General features: G+C 39.9%; 1 protein-coding gene across 1 annotated transcript; it reads right to left on the minus strand.

The window, feature by feature from the left end:
• Nucleotides 1–78: 78 nt before the first annotated feature.
• LOC112902702 (parkeol synthase) lies at nucleotides 79–13674 on the minus strand. Its single transcript, XM_025971869.1, has 18 exons — nucleotides 13426–13674; nucleotides 11517–11702; nucleotides 11222–11311; nucleotides 10923–11117; nucleotides 10721–10805; nucleotides 9580–9746; nucleotides 8542–8730; nucleotides 6755–6868; nucleotides 6120–6242; nucleotides 5908–6030; nucleotides 4652–4750; nucleotides 4178–4234; nucleotides 3576–3622; nucleotides 3338–3481; nucleotides 3054–3231; nucleotides 1445–1525; nucleotides 1279–1362; nucleotides 79–307 (listed from the first exon to the last, which is right to left on the minus strand). Exons 1-18 carry the CDS (start codon nucleotides 13621–13623, stop codon nucleotides 188–190), a joined length of 2280 nt encoding a protein of 759 aa, XP_025827654.1. The 5' UTR covers nucleotides 13624–13674; the 3' UTR covers nucleotides 79–187.
• Nucleotides 13675–15053: the final 1379 nt, after the last annotated feature.

Here is a 15053-nt window from a genome sequence, read left to right on the forward strand (position 1 = left end):
ACAGAGAAAGGGAACTAAAATTTATTATCTGTTACTTACGATTAAACGTTTTAATCTTAGAAAGTACAAAGGGTAGGACAGAGTTTAAAGTAAATGAAAGATAGATACAAGGAGAGTAGTACAAGCTGCTAGGAGTAAAAGGTAACCCACACGCGAAGAGTTGTCTTTATGACTTTAAATCAAACACCTATTTCTTGCCTGCGAGCAATACTCGACGGCGGTACTCTGTGAGAGCCCATACAGGGAAGATGTTCCTGTACTGGGAGTAACTGGCCATGGCAGTTTGGAGAAAAACTCCAATGATCTCCTGTTGTTGACAGTATAACATTTCTCAACACATTGCAATATTATAAATAATCGTTATTCATAATGTAATTAAGCATAGAGTAACCATATGCTGGAAATAAGAGTTTCTGTATAGATAAAATAACACAAATGTACATGCCTATCAATCTAGTTCCAACGAATTAGTTTCCATGGAAGCTTGATTCATATTATTTCTTCCATGATTAATGTTTTTACTAGAGGATTTCTGCTAGGAATGTTTCATTAGTTGTCAACACAGGACATTGATTTGCATGGGCTTGGCATATATGTTTATATTGTTATTTGTTAATGAATTGCAAAAATGCTAAGAGAGGCATACTCACTCTTGAGGGTTTCTCAATAGATTAATTTTTTAACATGTACAAATATTCTACAATTATTTTTTAAAAATCTATACAATATTATTCATAATATGGGCATTACGGGATAGATCCATTTTGTTTAACATTGAGCATGAATGCAAAAAACATCATGATATGCTCGAATGAAGAAGTCTTCATGGAATCACCACTATGTTGAGCCAGCTTATGTTGTTCTTAGACCAGTCTCAATGGGAGTTTTATCAGGAGTTTCATAAGCATTGTAGTCTTGAATCAAGAGTAAGTGAAGTAGAAGAAGAAAACACTAATGCTTGTTTGTACATGAAAATCATTACTCTCGTACTCCCCAGGTCCCATACAAGTTATTTTAAGATTTAAAATTTATCCAAAAAAAGTCATTTTATCCCATTTATTATGTGCATGTGTATGCAACAATCAATTAGTGTCAAACATGGCTAATAAATAAGGACAAATAAGGTTATTTTATATCCTTATTAATATATCATAGAATTCCTAAAATGACTTGTTTTTTATTTGGGGAACTGACGGAGTAGTTTATAATTTAGTAATATCTCTTCATATCTCCCAATGATAGTGAAACTACCTTCCGAAGCAATCAGCTATTACTTACTTGCTGTGGAAATTCTCCATCCTCTAATTGTAAGTTCAGCAAAACCCTGGTTGCACGATGCAGAGGCATTGGATCTCTTTCAGCCTACAACAACACCTTGAATTAGTCTGATGTGGACATCGTATTGAAATCCACAAGCCAACTGATGAACAACAAAAAAGCAGACCTGTCCTGCATCAATTAGTGTCAGCATGGCCCATGCAGTGTGCGTACCATGAGGTTGATTGCCTTTAAGATTTGTGTAAACCTGATTCAATGCAATTCAGAGGATGGCTGGTCAGATCTTGTGGTTGCATGGTTGTTATACTCTCAATTTACGGCCTATTTGTATCAGCTTTTAGACCCTCAGCTCGCACAAACTCGGATTCCAACACCCATTGTCCACAAGCTATTGTTCCCAATTTCTATCTAAAACAAACAATCCCTTATGTCCATTTTATTGAGTCCCGACAGAAATTACATAGAAACACTAAATCCCAAAATACCAGCTTGCAACACTAGCTACATATATCACTACTACAGAAAGAGTCATTCGTTCATCTCATTTATCCCGGCTAGTTTTGGACCTGGGATCAATATGGACATTAGTCCAAATAGATAGAACAAGAGTAGGAACTTTAATCCCTAGCTCCATAAGATCTCTTTTTAGTCCCGGTTGGAGCCACCCACTGAGACAAATGTGGGTGGCTTCAATAGGGACTAAAAGAGAGCATTAATCCCGGGTGCAGCCAGCTACCGGGATTAAAAACTAGGGCGATTTTTTTCACGGATCTCCTTATCTTCTCACCTCGCTCCCTTGTCCTCTCATCTCTCTCACCCCTTCCTTATCCTCTCCTCTCCTGTAACCCCTCTCTCTCTCTCTCTCTCTCTTATAGCTCTCTGGTAGCCTAGCCTGGCCACCGCCGGCCTCCACGGGCGCGGGGCTGGCCTGGCCGCCGTCGCCCCCCACGGCCGCGTGCGCACTTGGCCTGGCCGGCGCTGGCTGTCATGGCCACGCCAGGCGCAAGGGCTGGCCTTGCCGCCGCCGGCCTCCACGGGCGCGTGGTGTTGGACTTGCCGCCGCCGGCCCCCACGGTCGCGTGCGCACCTGGCCTGGCTAGCGAGAGGGCAGGCCCGGCAGCGTGGGCGCGAGGGCTGTGTGCCGCCGCCAGGCGTGAGGACAGGCCCGGCCGCAGTGGATCCAGCCGGTGAGAAGCTATAGATAAATTTGTGTTTGTGAACGATTCGTGTTTGTGAATGATTCGTTTGTAAGTGTGTTGTGAATTAGATGTTGTACTGTGATCAAATCGAACTCATGTGTTGTGAATCAGTTGTTATACAATGGATCAAATTGAACTCATGTGATGTGAATCTTTCGATTCTTTCTTGCTCTCGATTTGATTGCATCTCTGTGGCGGTTGAGGTGGAGTTGGAGCTCAAGAAGGTGGTGCTCGAGATGGAGCTGCAGGCCCCAGCGGGCGGCACGGCCAGACCTAGCTCGGCCTGGTCCTGGCGGGCGGTGGTGTGGAGGCCGATATTTTTTTTGTTTATGAAAAATTACATTAGTCTCGGATGCCGATATTTTTTTTATAAAAAATTATATTAGTCTCGGTTGAATAGCTGCTAGGATGAAAAGGTGAGGCACATTAGTCCTGGATAGGCAGTCTCGGTTGGGAAGCCGGGACTAAAGCCAGTTCCCAACCGGGACTAATGAAGGATTATTTTGTACTAGTGTATAAAACCCTGATTCCTAAATATCAACTTCAAACAAACTGATGGATTGACGTCAAAGTTACCTCATCATGACTTGACAAATAGCTCTCTCCCCAGCCACCCGAAGGAAGCTCTTTGGACAAGAGAAATTCACATGCCTTTCTGATCGTAGCACTATTCTCGAATGTCCGGCCAGCAGAAATTAATCCCGCTACGGCAAACCATGTGGCATAGGTGAAACAAACTCCCCAAGAGCCATACCTGTTAGAATACAGATTTGAAACAACTAGGGTTGAGTAAAGATTTTAATTTATATATTCATTCTGTTGTATCTGTACTTATGTTTGCATGGTATCATAATACTAACCATGAGCCATCTCTTCTTTGAGAACTCTCAATGAAACTAGCACCTTTGTTGATACAATATTCCACCTCTTCCTTGCGGTGCCCAGGGTTAAGTTTTCTGAATAATGCTAGACACTGAATTGATGATGATGTACATTCGACATACCTGTCAATTCAGATGCACATGGTTGGAGACTGTCTTATATATAACTAAAAGGAAAAATATTAAAACTGAAAATCAATGGATTGTAGCATCTTACGGGTATTCAATCATTACACACCCAAATGCGTCGGAAGGATTAATATACTGAATTCCAACAAAATATGTCAGTATAGACAAATCTAGTCACATTGATGAATGTAGTTGTGCTTTTTCAACAAAGTAAGCATGTAAGTAGAGAGCGAAGCAGATATGTATTAATTTATATACGAATATGTGCATTTAGCTAATTTAGCATCTATCCTGTTTAACTTTGCATTCTATATTCCATTTACTTCAGATTATACAAAACTGGGGTAAATTCAAAGTTCTGATTCAGAGTACTTGATTTTCTCCGTTTGTCTCGTTTACCTAGGTTAGAATATTCTTTGGTTGTTGTTCAAGTGGTGTACATCAAACAAACCTAGCCTATGTATAAGGCATGTACTACTTGTGTTTTACTGCTGTATATTTTTTTGTTTATATATGTAATAAGAACACATTGCCGCTTGTGACGATGTACACGAGCATGTGTGCACATCTCCCTTTGTATCTTCAGCTCTCTTATTTACTGATGAAAGAAAGGGAAAAAAATTGGCTTGCAACATTGGGACTTAGCATAAATTTGAAAAAGAAGGATCCTGAAAGAGATCAACTACTTACCTCCAGCCATGTGTAAGACCTTATGCGTTCAAATGATGAAAAGCCACCATTATCATTCTGTGAATGTTTATTAATACAAGCATATCAGACACAAGGCTCGTCAAAGTGAACCATCTGATAAAGAAACTTCATGAAACTTAAATGTTGAGCATTGACATTTAGAAATGTTATCACTATACAACCATAATTAGTTGGGTTGCTGCCCTTTCATGCTGTGATCTGACAAGAACAAACTGCAAATGTTTTATAGGTAACCACATTTCTATTGGCATTGTAGTGGAAGATCCAGAAAGTTGTGATCCAGCAGAAATGAGTAAATGTTCTGTCATTCCATTGATTTCAGTTTCTCAATGACAGAGTACTGAATATGCACACCACGTACTATGTTTTCAACTTAAAAGTGAACATGTCTATAAAATATAATTAGTAGCTACAGTTGTGTCGAATAGTGACAGAAGTTTGAACTATGCTTACCATGAAAGACATCAGACAATTGACAGCATCATATTGTCTCTCAGTTTCCAATGGTTCGCTAATGATTTCAGGAGAAATCTTTGATAACAGTAGACATGCCTGTATGTAAAAGTAAATTGTAAAAGCATAGATACTTAAAATAATCTCAGAAATTTAATAGGGAATAATGTAAAATGAACATTTGCAATATTATCAACACTCAGACATTACAGTTGGTTCATTATCTTGGCCCATGCGAGAATCTAAACAACGACTCTAATAAAACTATTGTTACTCACTGTAACCAACTGTGATATTAGTTCAATTGGGTCAAGTCTAGCCTAAACCACTGTATTAAGTGTGTGATGTGCATTGTTAGACGACAATAAGCAGATATAAAACTTTAGAGAGACAAAAAATGAGCACCCATGAAATCTTATATGTTCCCATGCCCATTTACCCCTGTCAGTTCCATCACCCCCACCCCCACCCCCGCACACCTAAAATTACTGTAGCTCCCCAAATTTTGAAGATGGAAAAAATCGCTAAAATTAATTTTTTGGAGTCCACAATAAGCGCAAAAAAAATCAATTACTATTGCACTGGCCTTAATATTCAAAATTCACTCCACTTCAAGATTTCACGTTATGAAACCTTGCACCAATGGATCCACATTGAAGTTTCCTTCAATTTTATTAGATTTTACTATACTAGTTTTGAACTTAAACCTATTCAATAAGGCAAACCATTTAAATCTTTTATGTTCTGCATCCTTTCTTAAATTCTATTTGGCTATTTTATTGTCTTGCTGAACCTTTGAAGAAGACAACAGTGATATGAGATTCTGAGTTTCAATGGATAGTAACTAGTCTGTATCTTTAGATTCATATGGTTGTTCGCAGGAGAATCCACTCCTTACAAGTAGTTTTTATCAATCATATAGTATATATATCTTAGTTGTCCAAATTCATTTTGGGTTCAAATGTTTTCGTATATATTTTGCTTCTTAACGTGTAGGTTATAACAACAAGAATAGAAGGGAGACATGGAAGGAGCTGAAAGCATGGATTGGTGGACAAGGAAAGGTAATTTTCTTTCATGGCCCCATATAAAGGCCCTTAGTAATAATGATCAGGGCCGGGAGACTATCTTATGCATATTATATCTACACTTTGTTTCTAGTATATGCATGAGCATTCAATAGACATAGTGAAAGAAATTAAATTAGACAAGAAAAGTTCTTTACTGGTAATAGTTAGGAAAATATAAGTTTTCACCTTTAATGCTGTTCCAGTGCAATCTGAAACTTGCCAACCATCATCAGCTGTAGTAAATGTCCATCCACCTTTGGAGATGTGGCGATGCCAGTTTTCAAAATCTCCCGGGCAATTGTCAAGCAACTTCCATAGTGAAAATAGCTTGCTTATTAGTAAAACATAATGGATTGCCATTTTATAGACAAAATCGAGGTCTAGTAGCATGCATGTACCTGCGAATTCTTAAGGAAGGAATGCGCTCGATTAAGAGTTGGTCCAATCTCTTTGACAAGGTCGGTAGCCACAAGGGCCTCAACTGTGAAACCTGTGTCCCACACTTGGCTGCCATCGTAAATCTGCATTGAACAGTACAAAAAGTTGGAATCCCACTAGGGTCCAAGAATTTGTAACCCTACCAAGAAAACAGGGTGCTATTGTTGCATTGCATACATCTCTATTATGATTAATAATTTTATTATTTGTATGCTAATGGTTGTTGGTGCCACGTGAGACTTCTGGAACTGCATGTGTCCGCTATTGCTAGCCATTGGCCTACCATGTTGCGGTCGAGTCCTTCCATGTGATCTTTTCTGTGTAGCTTCACCTTATCTGAATGTTAGTACATTAAAGGCGTTGCTAAGAGAGTAGAGAGGAGTTGACGCTGATTCAACTACAACAATCTCAACAATTAAGAAATGTTTCAATACTTGGTAGACTGAATAAAAGCTCTCACTGAGCATGCCAAAACTATTAGATAAAACCATTATGAATACTTATGTTTCATAGAATGAATGGAATGTGAAGGAGATAGTAGGAAGTGGGCCAGAAAAACATTATGAATACTTGGAAAAGAACATTAAATAGTTACCTGCATCTTCATGCCATCTTCAGCAATCCACAAGTAATCATATACTCGTGCAATATGGCGTTTGAATGCCACTGAGTTTGGATCTTCAACCCAGCAAGCAAGCGTATTTAATGCCTGTGCATGATTTGCTTAGTTATTTTCTTTTTCAGCTATCATGGAAAGGCTGATTGGAAACAAATGTAGTCACTAAGGAATACTATGATAGAAGTTCACTAACTATGAAGAAGTACAAAAAGGAATCACTCCAAGAAAGGGGAAGAATGAAGTACACAATAAAGGAAAAAAGAAGGTTCAGTAACACAATGTGGTGTGGTGGACCCTGGACCGGAGTTCAAACTTGATTGTGAAGTTCAACTCAATTGCAAACTGAACGAGCTAAAGTTCCTTGAACCATTTTGGATAGAAAGAATATCAGTAGTGGTTGAAAAATAGTACTTACTCTATCACAATCGATGCAACATATTTCATACTCGGTGTAGGAAAAAGGAAATTAGAAGAATTAGCCACCTACCTGTGCATTCGCTTGAGCTAGTTTATAAAATGTTTATTGATTTTTTTGCCAAAAAGTATGCATGTCCATAGATTAAAAAAAGTAGGAAGCGCATATAGTTTGTGAAAATTATCAATTAATCAAGATATTGTAAATGAAATGATTCTCATATTGTACTGAAATAAAGATCGGTGGCAGCACCATCACATCTGGCCGAAAATTGGTCAAGAGAGCAGCAGCAGCTACGGCACAGCTTCGTCAGAGCTCAGAACCAACATCATGGCGGGCTACAGATACAACTAGGGCTTCTCAATTGAACACCTGGATCTGGATGCCGGTCATGGAAGCTAGTGCCTCTTCCAGTCCTCCTCATGGGCCACAGCAGTACAGATACAGCTAGTCCTCGTTCATGGACAGCATGACCTGCCTTTGCCGCGCTCCTTCATCTTTTCTACTCCTGTGCCTAGATGGCTGGACTTTTCCATGCACTGGTCACCAAGTCACCGCTTGGTTTTTGTTGCTTGTCACTATGCTCCCCTAATAATAACTTGCTGCTGGATAGATTAAGAGTGCCGGGTGGTTTCTTCAAATAAACAAACAAAAAAAAGAGTGCTGGGTGGGAAGAGCTCCGAATGAGATAAGGAGGGGTGGTAACGGATCATGGATTTAATGCTTCCTTCACGATCCAACTTGACTTTTATATATTTCTAGCTTAAAATTGTATAAGATTATAGACGGTCCTTTTAGATCCCGGCCCTTAGCTTATCTAGACTAAAATTTAAAACCCTTTACCACCCGGAAAAGTTCCTTGAGAACTGGCAAGGGGAACGAAGCAGAGCACTCTAGCAGGGGAGGTGCCCAGAGCTGCGGTGCGGCAAGGCAGTTTCAAGTTTCAATAGCGTTTAGGTATACAGGTGAAGCAGAGCCGCGCGAGATGAAAGTATCACAGGGGAGAATGATCAGGCTTGTGATCTGTGGATATGTGGCATATATGAGAGGGAAGAACAATCGATCAGTGACATGGATGCCATGCCAATCAAAACCACCAATGAAACCGGATGTGGACCTGATATGCACTGGCATGGATAGACAAGGGATGAGATGTACACTCTCATAGAAGACCAAACATAGACTTATTCCTAAAATAAATGGAGTGTTACAACCTGCTTATCTAAACTGTTTTCTTTGTTAGGTAATAACTAAAATGTTGTTGCATTAATCTATGAAATTTTAAAACAAGAAGTCTGCACTTCCATCATGTAAAAAATATAACAAATAATCATAGTCCTCTGGTTACCTTGGGTACAGCACCAAGGTTGATGTATCGAGTGCACTCATCTTCATAGTGAATGTGCCTTATGGCGGTGGCGAGAGCTTTCTCCCTCAGTTTTCTCCCAGGCCAATGCATCAAAACTGGTTCAACAAACTTGTGAATAATGGACCAAAGTATATCCTGAACTGACGAATGCGGAATGTACATATCTTCCTGAAATGTTAGCATATAAAAATTGAAAAAAAAATCATTTAGACAGTTGGAAAATCTGCGTTAATAAAAAGTCTGGATCAAAAAGCAAATATAAGTACGGCATCTTATATGCGCTTTCACGTTTTCCTTTCAATATAATAACTTCTCAAGTCTCTCCGCTAAAAAATGACGTCTGTATCACGAAGCCAATATATGTAATTCCTACGTAGTTTAATTTAGACAAAGTTCACATCAATATTGATAAGTACTCTATCTGTTTCCAAAAGAGAGCAATTCCTGAAAACGACATGGTCCAATTAGACTACATTGGCTATAAATTACTGATGTAGTCTGTATCAATGACCATATCAAGTAAGAACCAGCAGTGATTTTGTTTCTATCACCAATGTTCCATTAAGCACTGTCAGCCGTAAGTCATCATTTTGGTCACTTCCTGTTATTGTCTTCTGGCTCATCTCTATTAATTGGAGCAAATAAATAAGACGACAATGATCTCTATCTCATTAGCTTTGCATCCTTATTCAAGGATAGTCCATTTTCTAGAATTTGGCAACTGATTGATGTGCATTATAATATTCAAAAAATGATCCTTCCCTCAAGATATTTTCCTGGTATGATTATTTAAAAATATCCCCTCAAAATAAAATCACTTTTTCACTTATTCTGAGAAAGTCCAATATTCTAACATACTGTGTTTGTACTACAATTTGCTTTGTGTATCCTCTTAGCTTATTGTGGATATATTTTAAAAACAGCAATTTTTAACTGTATACCGTAGTGCATTATTGGCAAAGAAATAGTATAGTACACTGATTACGTGCTATATTGCTGACAACTTTTCATACCAACCTTAGCACACTCCGTACGAGCTTTGTTCCAGTCAATCTCATCATAGTGGACTTTGTAGAGTTCATTTCTCAGTTCCAGTACAACTGGTGTGACTGGGCCAACAAACTTCTTTCCGTAAATGTAAGACATGGGCAGATACACCATTCGGATATAGCATGACATTCGACCTGCATTGCATCATTAATCACATTGTATCATATTAGCAATCAATGACCTTGCGTCCTAGAACTTTTAACATTTATCAACTTTGGAGTATTGTGATAAAATGATTTGATTGTCCTCTAAAAAATAAAATGGGTAAGCCATGCAAATGAAGAATTCTTTTTGCTTGTTGAACGTGAACTCATAATCATCATGAACTTGCTTAATTTGCTCCTACCAATCTGCTTTGAACAGGGTTGCAGTTTAAGTTGTAAATTATACAATGTATATGTCTTGGTTTATTTTGGCTAGTGGGACATTATTGAGTCAATCTGCTAAGTATATTTCTTGGCTTATTTTGTTAATTTGCTCCTACCAATCTTCTAAGTATATTACAGTCTAACTTATGCAATGAGTCAATGACCTAGTGGGACATTTGTGAGAGATATGCAACCGAAACTGTGAGCCCATGCATGAGATCTTAAGAAGCTGGAGAGCAAGCTGGAGGAAAGTGCAGGCAAGATCAAAGGGATGTTAACATATATAACAGCTTATTCATTATAGAATTTTAATTGTCCTAGATCTTTTCCGCTGCTATGAGTTGTATATGAGCTATATTTGTGAGACACTATGTTAAACCCAGATGACACGTGTATACTATGTGCTCATGGCCTCTAGTCAACTATATTTTGAGATGCTATACAGCATGTACATGTTTTTACGTGTGGAGGGACCGGGGTTTGGTGGCTGTCCATAGGCTCAAACAAAATTTGCACATTGAGCCCACATTCTACAAAAATGGTTATATGGACTTTTGGTAGTGTTGGTGTAGCAACAATCAAAACACCCCAGGTTTACTAAAACTTAATTTGGTCATGATTAAAATTTAGTGGGGCTAAACCCAAACATACCCTACATTGTCATGTTCGGTCAGGCTAGCTAGGTCGTGACATACATATGTACATGCACGAATACAATGCCTCAAGAAAGAAAACAGAACCTGGGTGAAATGGCAGGTGATATGGCAATAGCCATAATTCTGGTGGCACCGGCTTATTACCGGACCAATCAAATACCCCAAGTACCTGAAATATGTCAAATAATTAAAAGCGATCCGAAGGAATTACTTCTGTCTATGAAACCAGTTTGAGTAAGTTTGAGATTGCGTAAATTCCATAAACAAAGAAGCATTAGTCCCCTACCGAGAGCCAAAACTTCCCCCATGACGCCGTAAATGTGGCTCCTCCATGATCTAAAATCCACTTTCGACATTTCTCTATGGCTCCATCTCCAGCATTTGGACCCTCTCCAAGCAATCTCAAAGCAACATAGTTCAAGGATGAACCAAGCATTGTGCTGTGGCCCTCAATGTGCATCCCCCACCCTCCATCTTCATTCTACAACCGTATTCGTGAAAAGAAATGGATTTTATTTGCTTTCTCCCAGCACAGAATTGTAAGTGTTTATAAAAAAAATTACAAAAATACAAAATTAGCCGTGCCTGATGATTATAGATGTACCGGAGTATCTCTTTCTGATGTTCCGGTGATAGAACAGTGTTCACAACTCCAGTCACATACAATGTTATAATCTGAGCGCATGGGTTGGAAAACATTGATGAGTAACTTCCTTGCATAGCAGCAAATAACAAAATCATTTTAATGCAACACATATTGAAAGAAACATCGTTGTAGGCTGCCAATTCACATATATGCATGCATCTTAGTGGCGCGTGGGTAACAAAAATAGCAAGGTATGGGTGCTGTATGCAATAGAACAAGTTCGAACAAGTGTACCAAGCCTGGCAAAAGGAACAGAAGCCCTCCATAATCCCCGGGCCAGTGTCCATCATCTGCCTGCAAATTACAGACCCTGCTTACTGCCCGTTTCAAAGAGTTCCAGACGGCTTCCTCCGTGACTTCTTCATTCTCTCCAAGCTTGACGGCCGGGAGGTCTAGCTTCTGAGGGTTTTCTTTAGCAAACTGCACAATATAACAGAGAGCAAGAGGTAAGCGAGTCACTGCAGCTGCAAGTTAACTTGTACTCCCGTAGAGAACAGCATTCTTTTTCAGTACCAAAATTTTACACGAACAGAAGAGAAGTTAACTTCTTTAGTGTAGGTCGAAGTGAAGTCAGCTTGATCAGCCCGGCCTATATGGTTGACGAGTTTTAATGCAACCTTTATTTCAATCTTTTAAAAATAGCCTTTCGTGAGACAGGCACGTCCATCGCCTCAAAGATCACGAACTTATATTTCCTATACCATTTTTATTTGAGGTCATGTGTATATATATGCCCGAACACGCACAACACAAAATGCTATACAAGATGGTCGAATTCGCTGTCAAGATCGCAGCGATAAATTGGACAAATGCTAGCCAAAATCAGTCAACCGGTTGAACTGACGATCCTAGATATAACAGGTTGGTGCATTGATAGTTGAAACAACGGTCAAGTGAAGAAGAACTCGGTACCACCGGTTGAACCGATGCTATAAGAAGGGAGACGTTGGTGCAACAAGGAGATAACATGGCAATCAAGTGAAGAAATAACAGAGGCACCGGTTAAACCGCCGGTGCAAAAGAAGGCGTCGGTATAAGTGTCCTATGGTTACTCAGTACGCATGTTTTGGTTCCAGAAAGGTTTCCAAGCAAAGTCTTCAGCACCGGTGCAACTGACGGGTGTGCAATGACGTCAGCAGAAGATGGCAGTTGGAGTTCAACAGCTAGTGGGCAGGCTGTGTGTGACGGGTTAAACCGACGGTGGCGACTGGTTTAACCGATGCTTTATGCTTTTTAGGGAAAAAGCATGTAACGGGAAGGAGTGGATCTCTAGCCTATATAAGATTTTATCCCGGATCATTTGAGGCTGCTGTAGTTCGTGAGAAGCTACCCTTACTCTGAAGAAGTTCTCCAAGCCATCTAAGAGCTCATTGATCACATCCTTAGGTTTAGCACAAGCTTTGAGAGTGTTAGTGCTAAGATTAGCTCTAGAGAGAGTGAGAGAGCAAGGCATTGCTGCCTTGTGTGCTGGTTCTTGAGTGAACCACAAGTTGTATCTCGATGTGCTGGCCCCTTGGAGTCTTGGTGGCTTGCCGGCAAGTCATCGACCCTCCGGCTTGGTGTGGAGCGGCGACGACGTCTTTGTGCGGGGGACGTGGAGACCCTCCTTCCTTCGCGGAGAAGCTTCTTAGTAGAGACGGCATTGAAGTGACCGGGGACTTGGCGAGAGTCTTGGTGGCTAAACTTTGGTGGCGAGTCAAGAAGAGTTCCGGAAGAGACTCGGTGACCGGGAAGCAATAGTCTTAGTGAGTGCTTCAACAACGTAGACTAGGGGTGGCCTTGTGCTTACCAATACCACGGGATAAATCTTCGTGTCGAGAGTTTGCTTCCCCTCGTCAACTTTCTTTAAACTTTCGCATTTTTTATTGTAATCTTGTGTGCCTTTACATTCTTAGTGTAGTATCTTATTAGGATGGCTATAGGTAGCAAAACTCTTTGGCATAAGGTTTTCATGCTAGTTGAACCCTGATTGCATATCCAGATAATATGTTTTAGCTTATGTTTTGTGCTAACTAGTTTAAGCCATAGATTAAGATTTTAGAATTGCCTAATTCACCTCCTCTCCCTCTTAAGTTACGAGCACCAGTTCCTTTCAATCAGGTATGCCAGTCTGTCAAGCAGACGTGTAGACATGGACACAGACCTGCATCCGCATGAGGAGGTCGCTAGAATGCTTGCGCTCGAAGCGGTGCTCGGCAAACTCCCGGCGTGCCTTCTCCACCTTGGCGCGCTCCTCCGGCGTGCCTAGGTCAGGATCAAACTCCCACACTTGCCGCCCGAGGAGGTTGTTCACCGACCTCAACCGTGGGCTGCTGCCCTCCGACACCTTCAGCCTCCACATGTACAAGTCCGGAAGCAGCAGCTCAGTGCTCAAGGAAGGAGAGGTGTATCAATCAGCTGGATCCGGAGGTACATGATGCATGTGCTCCAATGTGGCCATTTATAGAGGGCCGCTCAGTCGCTCACGGCGTGTGGTTACAGGTGGGCAGTTATGGGCATGGACCTACTAGGAATTTATTAGGAAACACTTGTTGCTGCGCTATCCTGACTATGGACGACCTAGAAAACTTAGACAATAGTGATTGTTTAGCCTAGAGAGCTAGCGTGTATATCTAGTTTATTGTACGCATTACTGCGTGCTGTCCCTGAACTAATATGATCGAGTTGCTGTAAGCTAGATCCATGACCCTATTAATCAAAAGAGTGATTAATGTTAACATAATCAATAGGAGTAGCAAGTTTCACGAGTATACGGATATACGCTGTATTAGTCTTATGTAAGCTAGGCGTCGGACTTGGGAAACTAAATGGCATAAAAATAAGAATAAGATAAAATTACAGGTTAGGATAGAGATGTTCATAGTAGCTTCCGGTGACCAAGATGTCGGTATTACTATAAACTTTGCGTTGGGCATCTTGTCTGTCATAGATCCTTTAATGACACTGTAAGCAATTTAATTGTCAAGGTTAGTAATTGAAATTGTGGTATGAAAAATAATGGGTTGTTTGTTACGCTTCTTTAAAACAACCAACGGAGATATCAACATAGCTAGACCCACCAAGGATTCCATACACTAGGTCGAAAAAGTCAATATATATAGATGGCTAAAAACTACAATGCCAATGACTTTCCATCCGTTTTGCTAGAGAGCATTGGTGACATCATCCCATATTACAAATGGTGAAGTCAACATCTGTATTAAGTTAACTGCAGATAATTTTAAAACTAACAAAACTGTCTGAAATATATTTGAAACAAGTTACCTATTGACAAATAAAAGTCCATTTACAATCTATCAAAAATTGGACCGATAATGTTGAAACTGCTTGCAATGAGCAGCGAAAATAAAAAGCAAGAGCGTAAAAAGGTTCATTCAAATCATCTGGAGACGATTCTTGCTAGCTGATGCGGTGTGACCTTCCTCATCACTATTCTAGCAGGTAGTTCTCCACAAAACTATCCACCAACACATATGATCTGATTGTTATTGTGTCGCTGCATACTCTCATATTTTTGCATGTTTTGCATGGGTAAGATATCCTCTGTGTCTTTTTAGTTCTTGCATGGTTTTCCGCAGATTGATGAATTTATTAAGTTCTCCAAGGAAACAAGATTCCGTTCTTCGTGTTTTGTACATCCATATCTTATTGATCTCTGAACAACAACAAATAATTTAAATGGATTAAAACAATCTCTTCAATAATTATGTAAATAAATGGTACATAAATACATACTTTTATATATGCGTAGATATTGGAAAAGGTCAATTT

The sequence above is a fragment of the Panicum hallii genome, chromosome 8 (assembly GCF_002211085.1).
Source record: "Panicum hallii strain FIL2 chromosome 8, PHallii_v3.1, whole genome shotgun sequence".
NCBI classification, from domain to species: domain Eukaryota; kingdom Viridiplantae; phylum Streptophyta; class Magnoliopsida; order Poales; family Poaceae; genus Panicum; species Panicum hallii.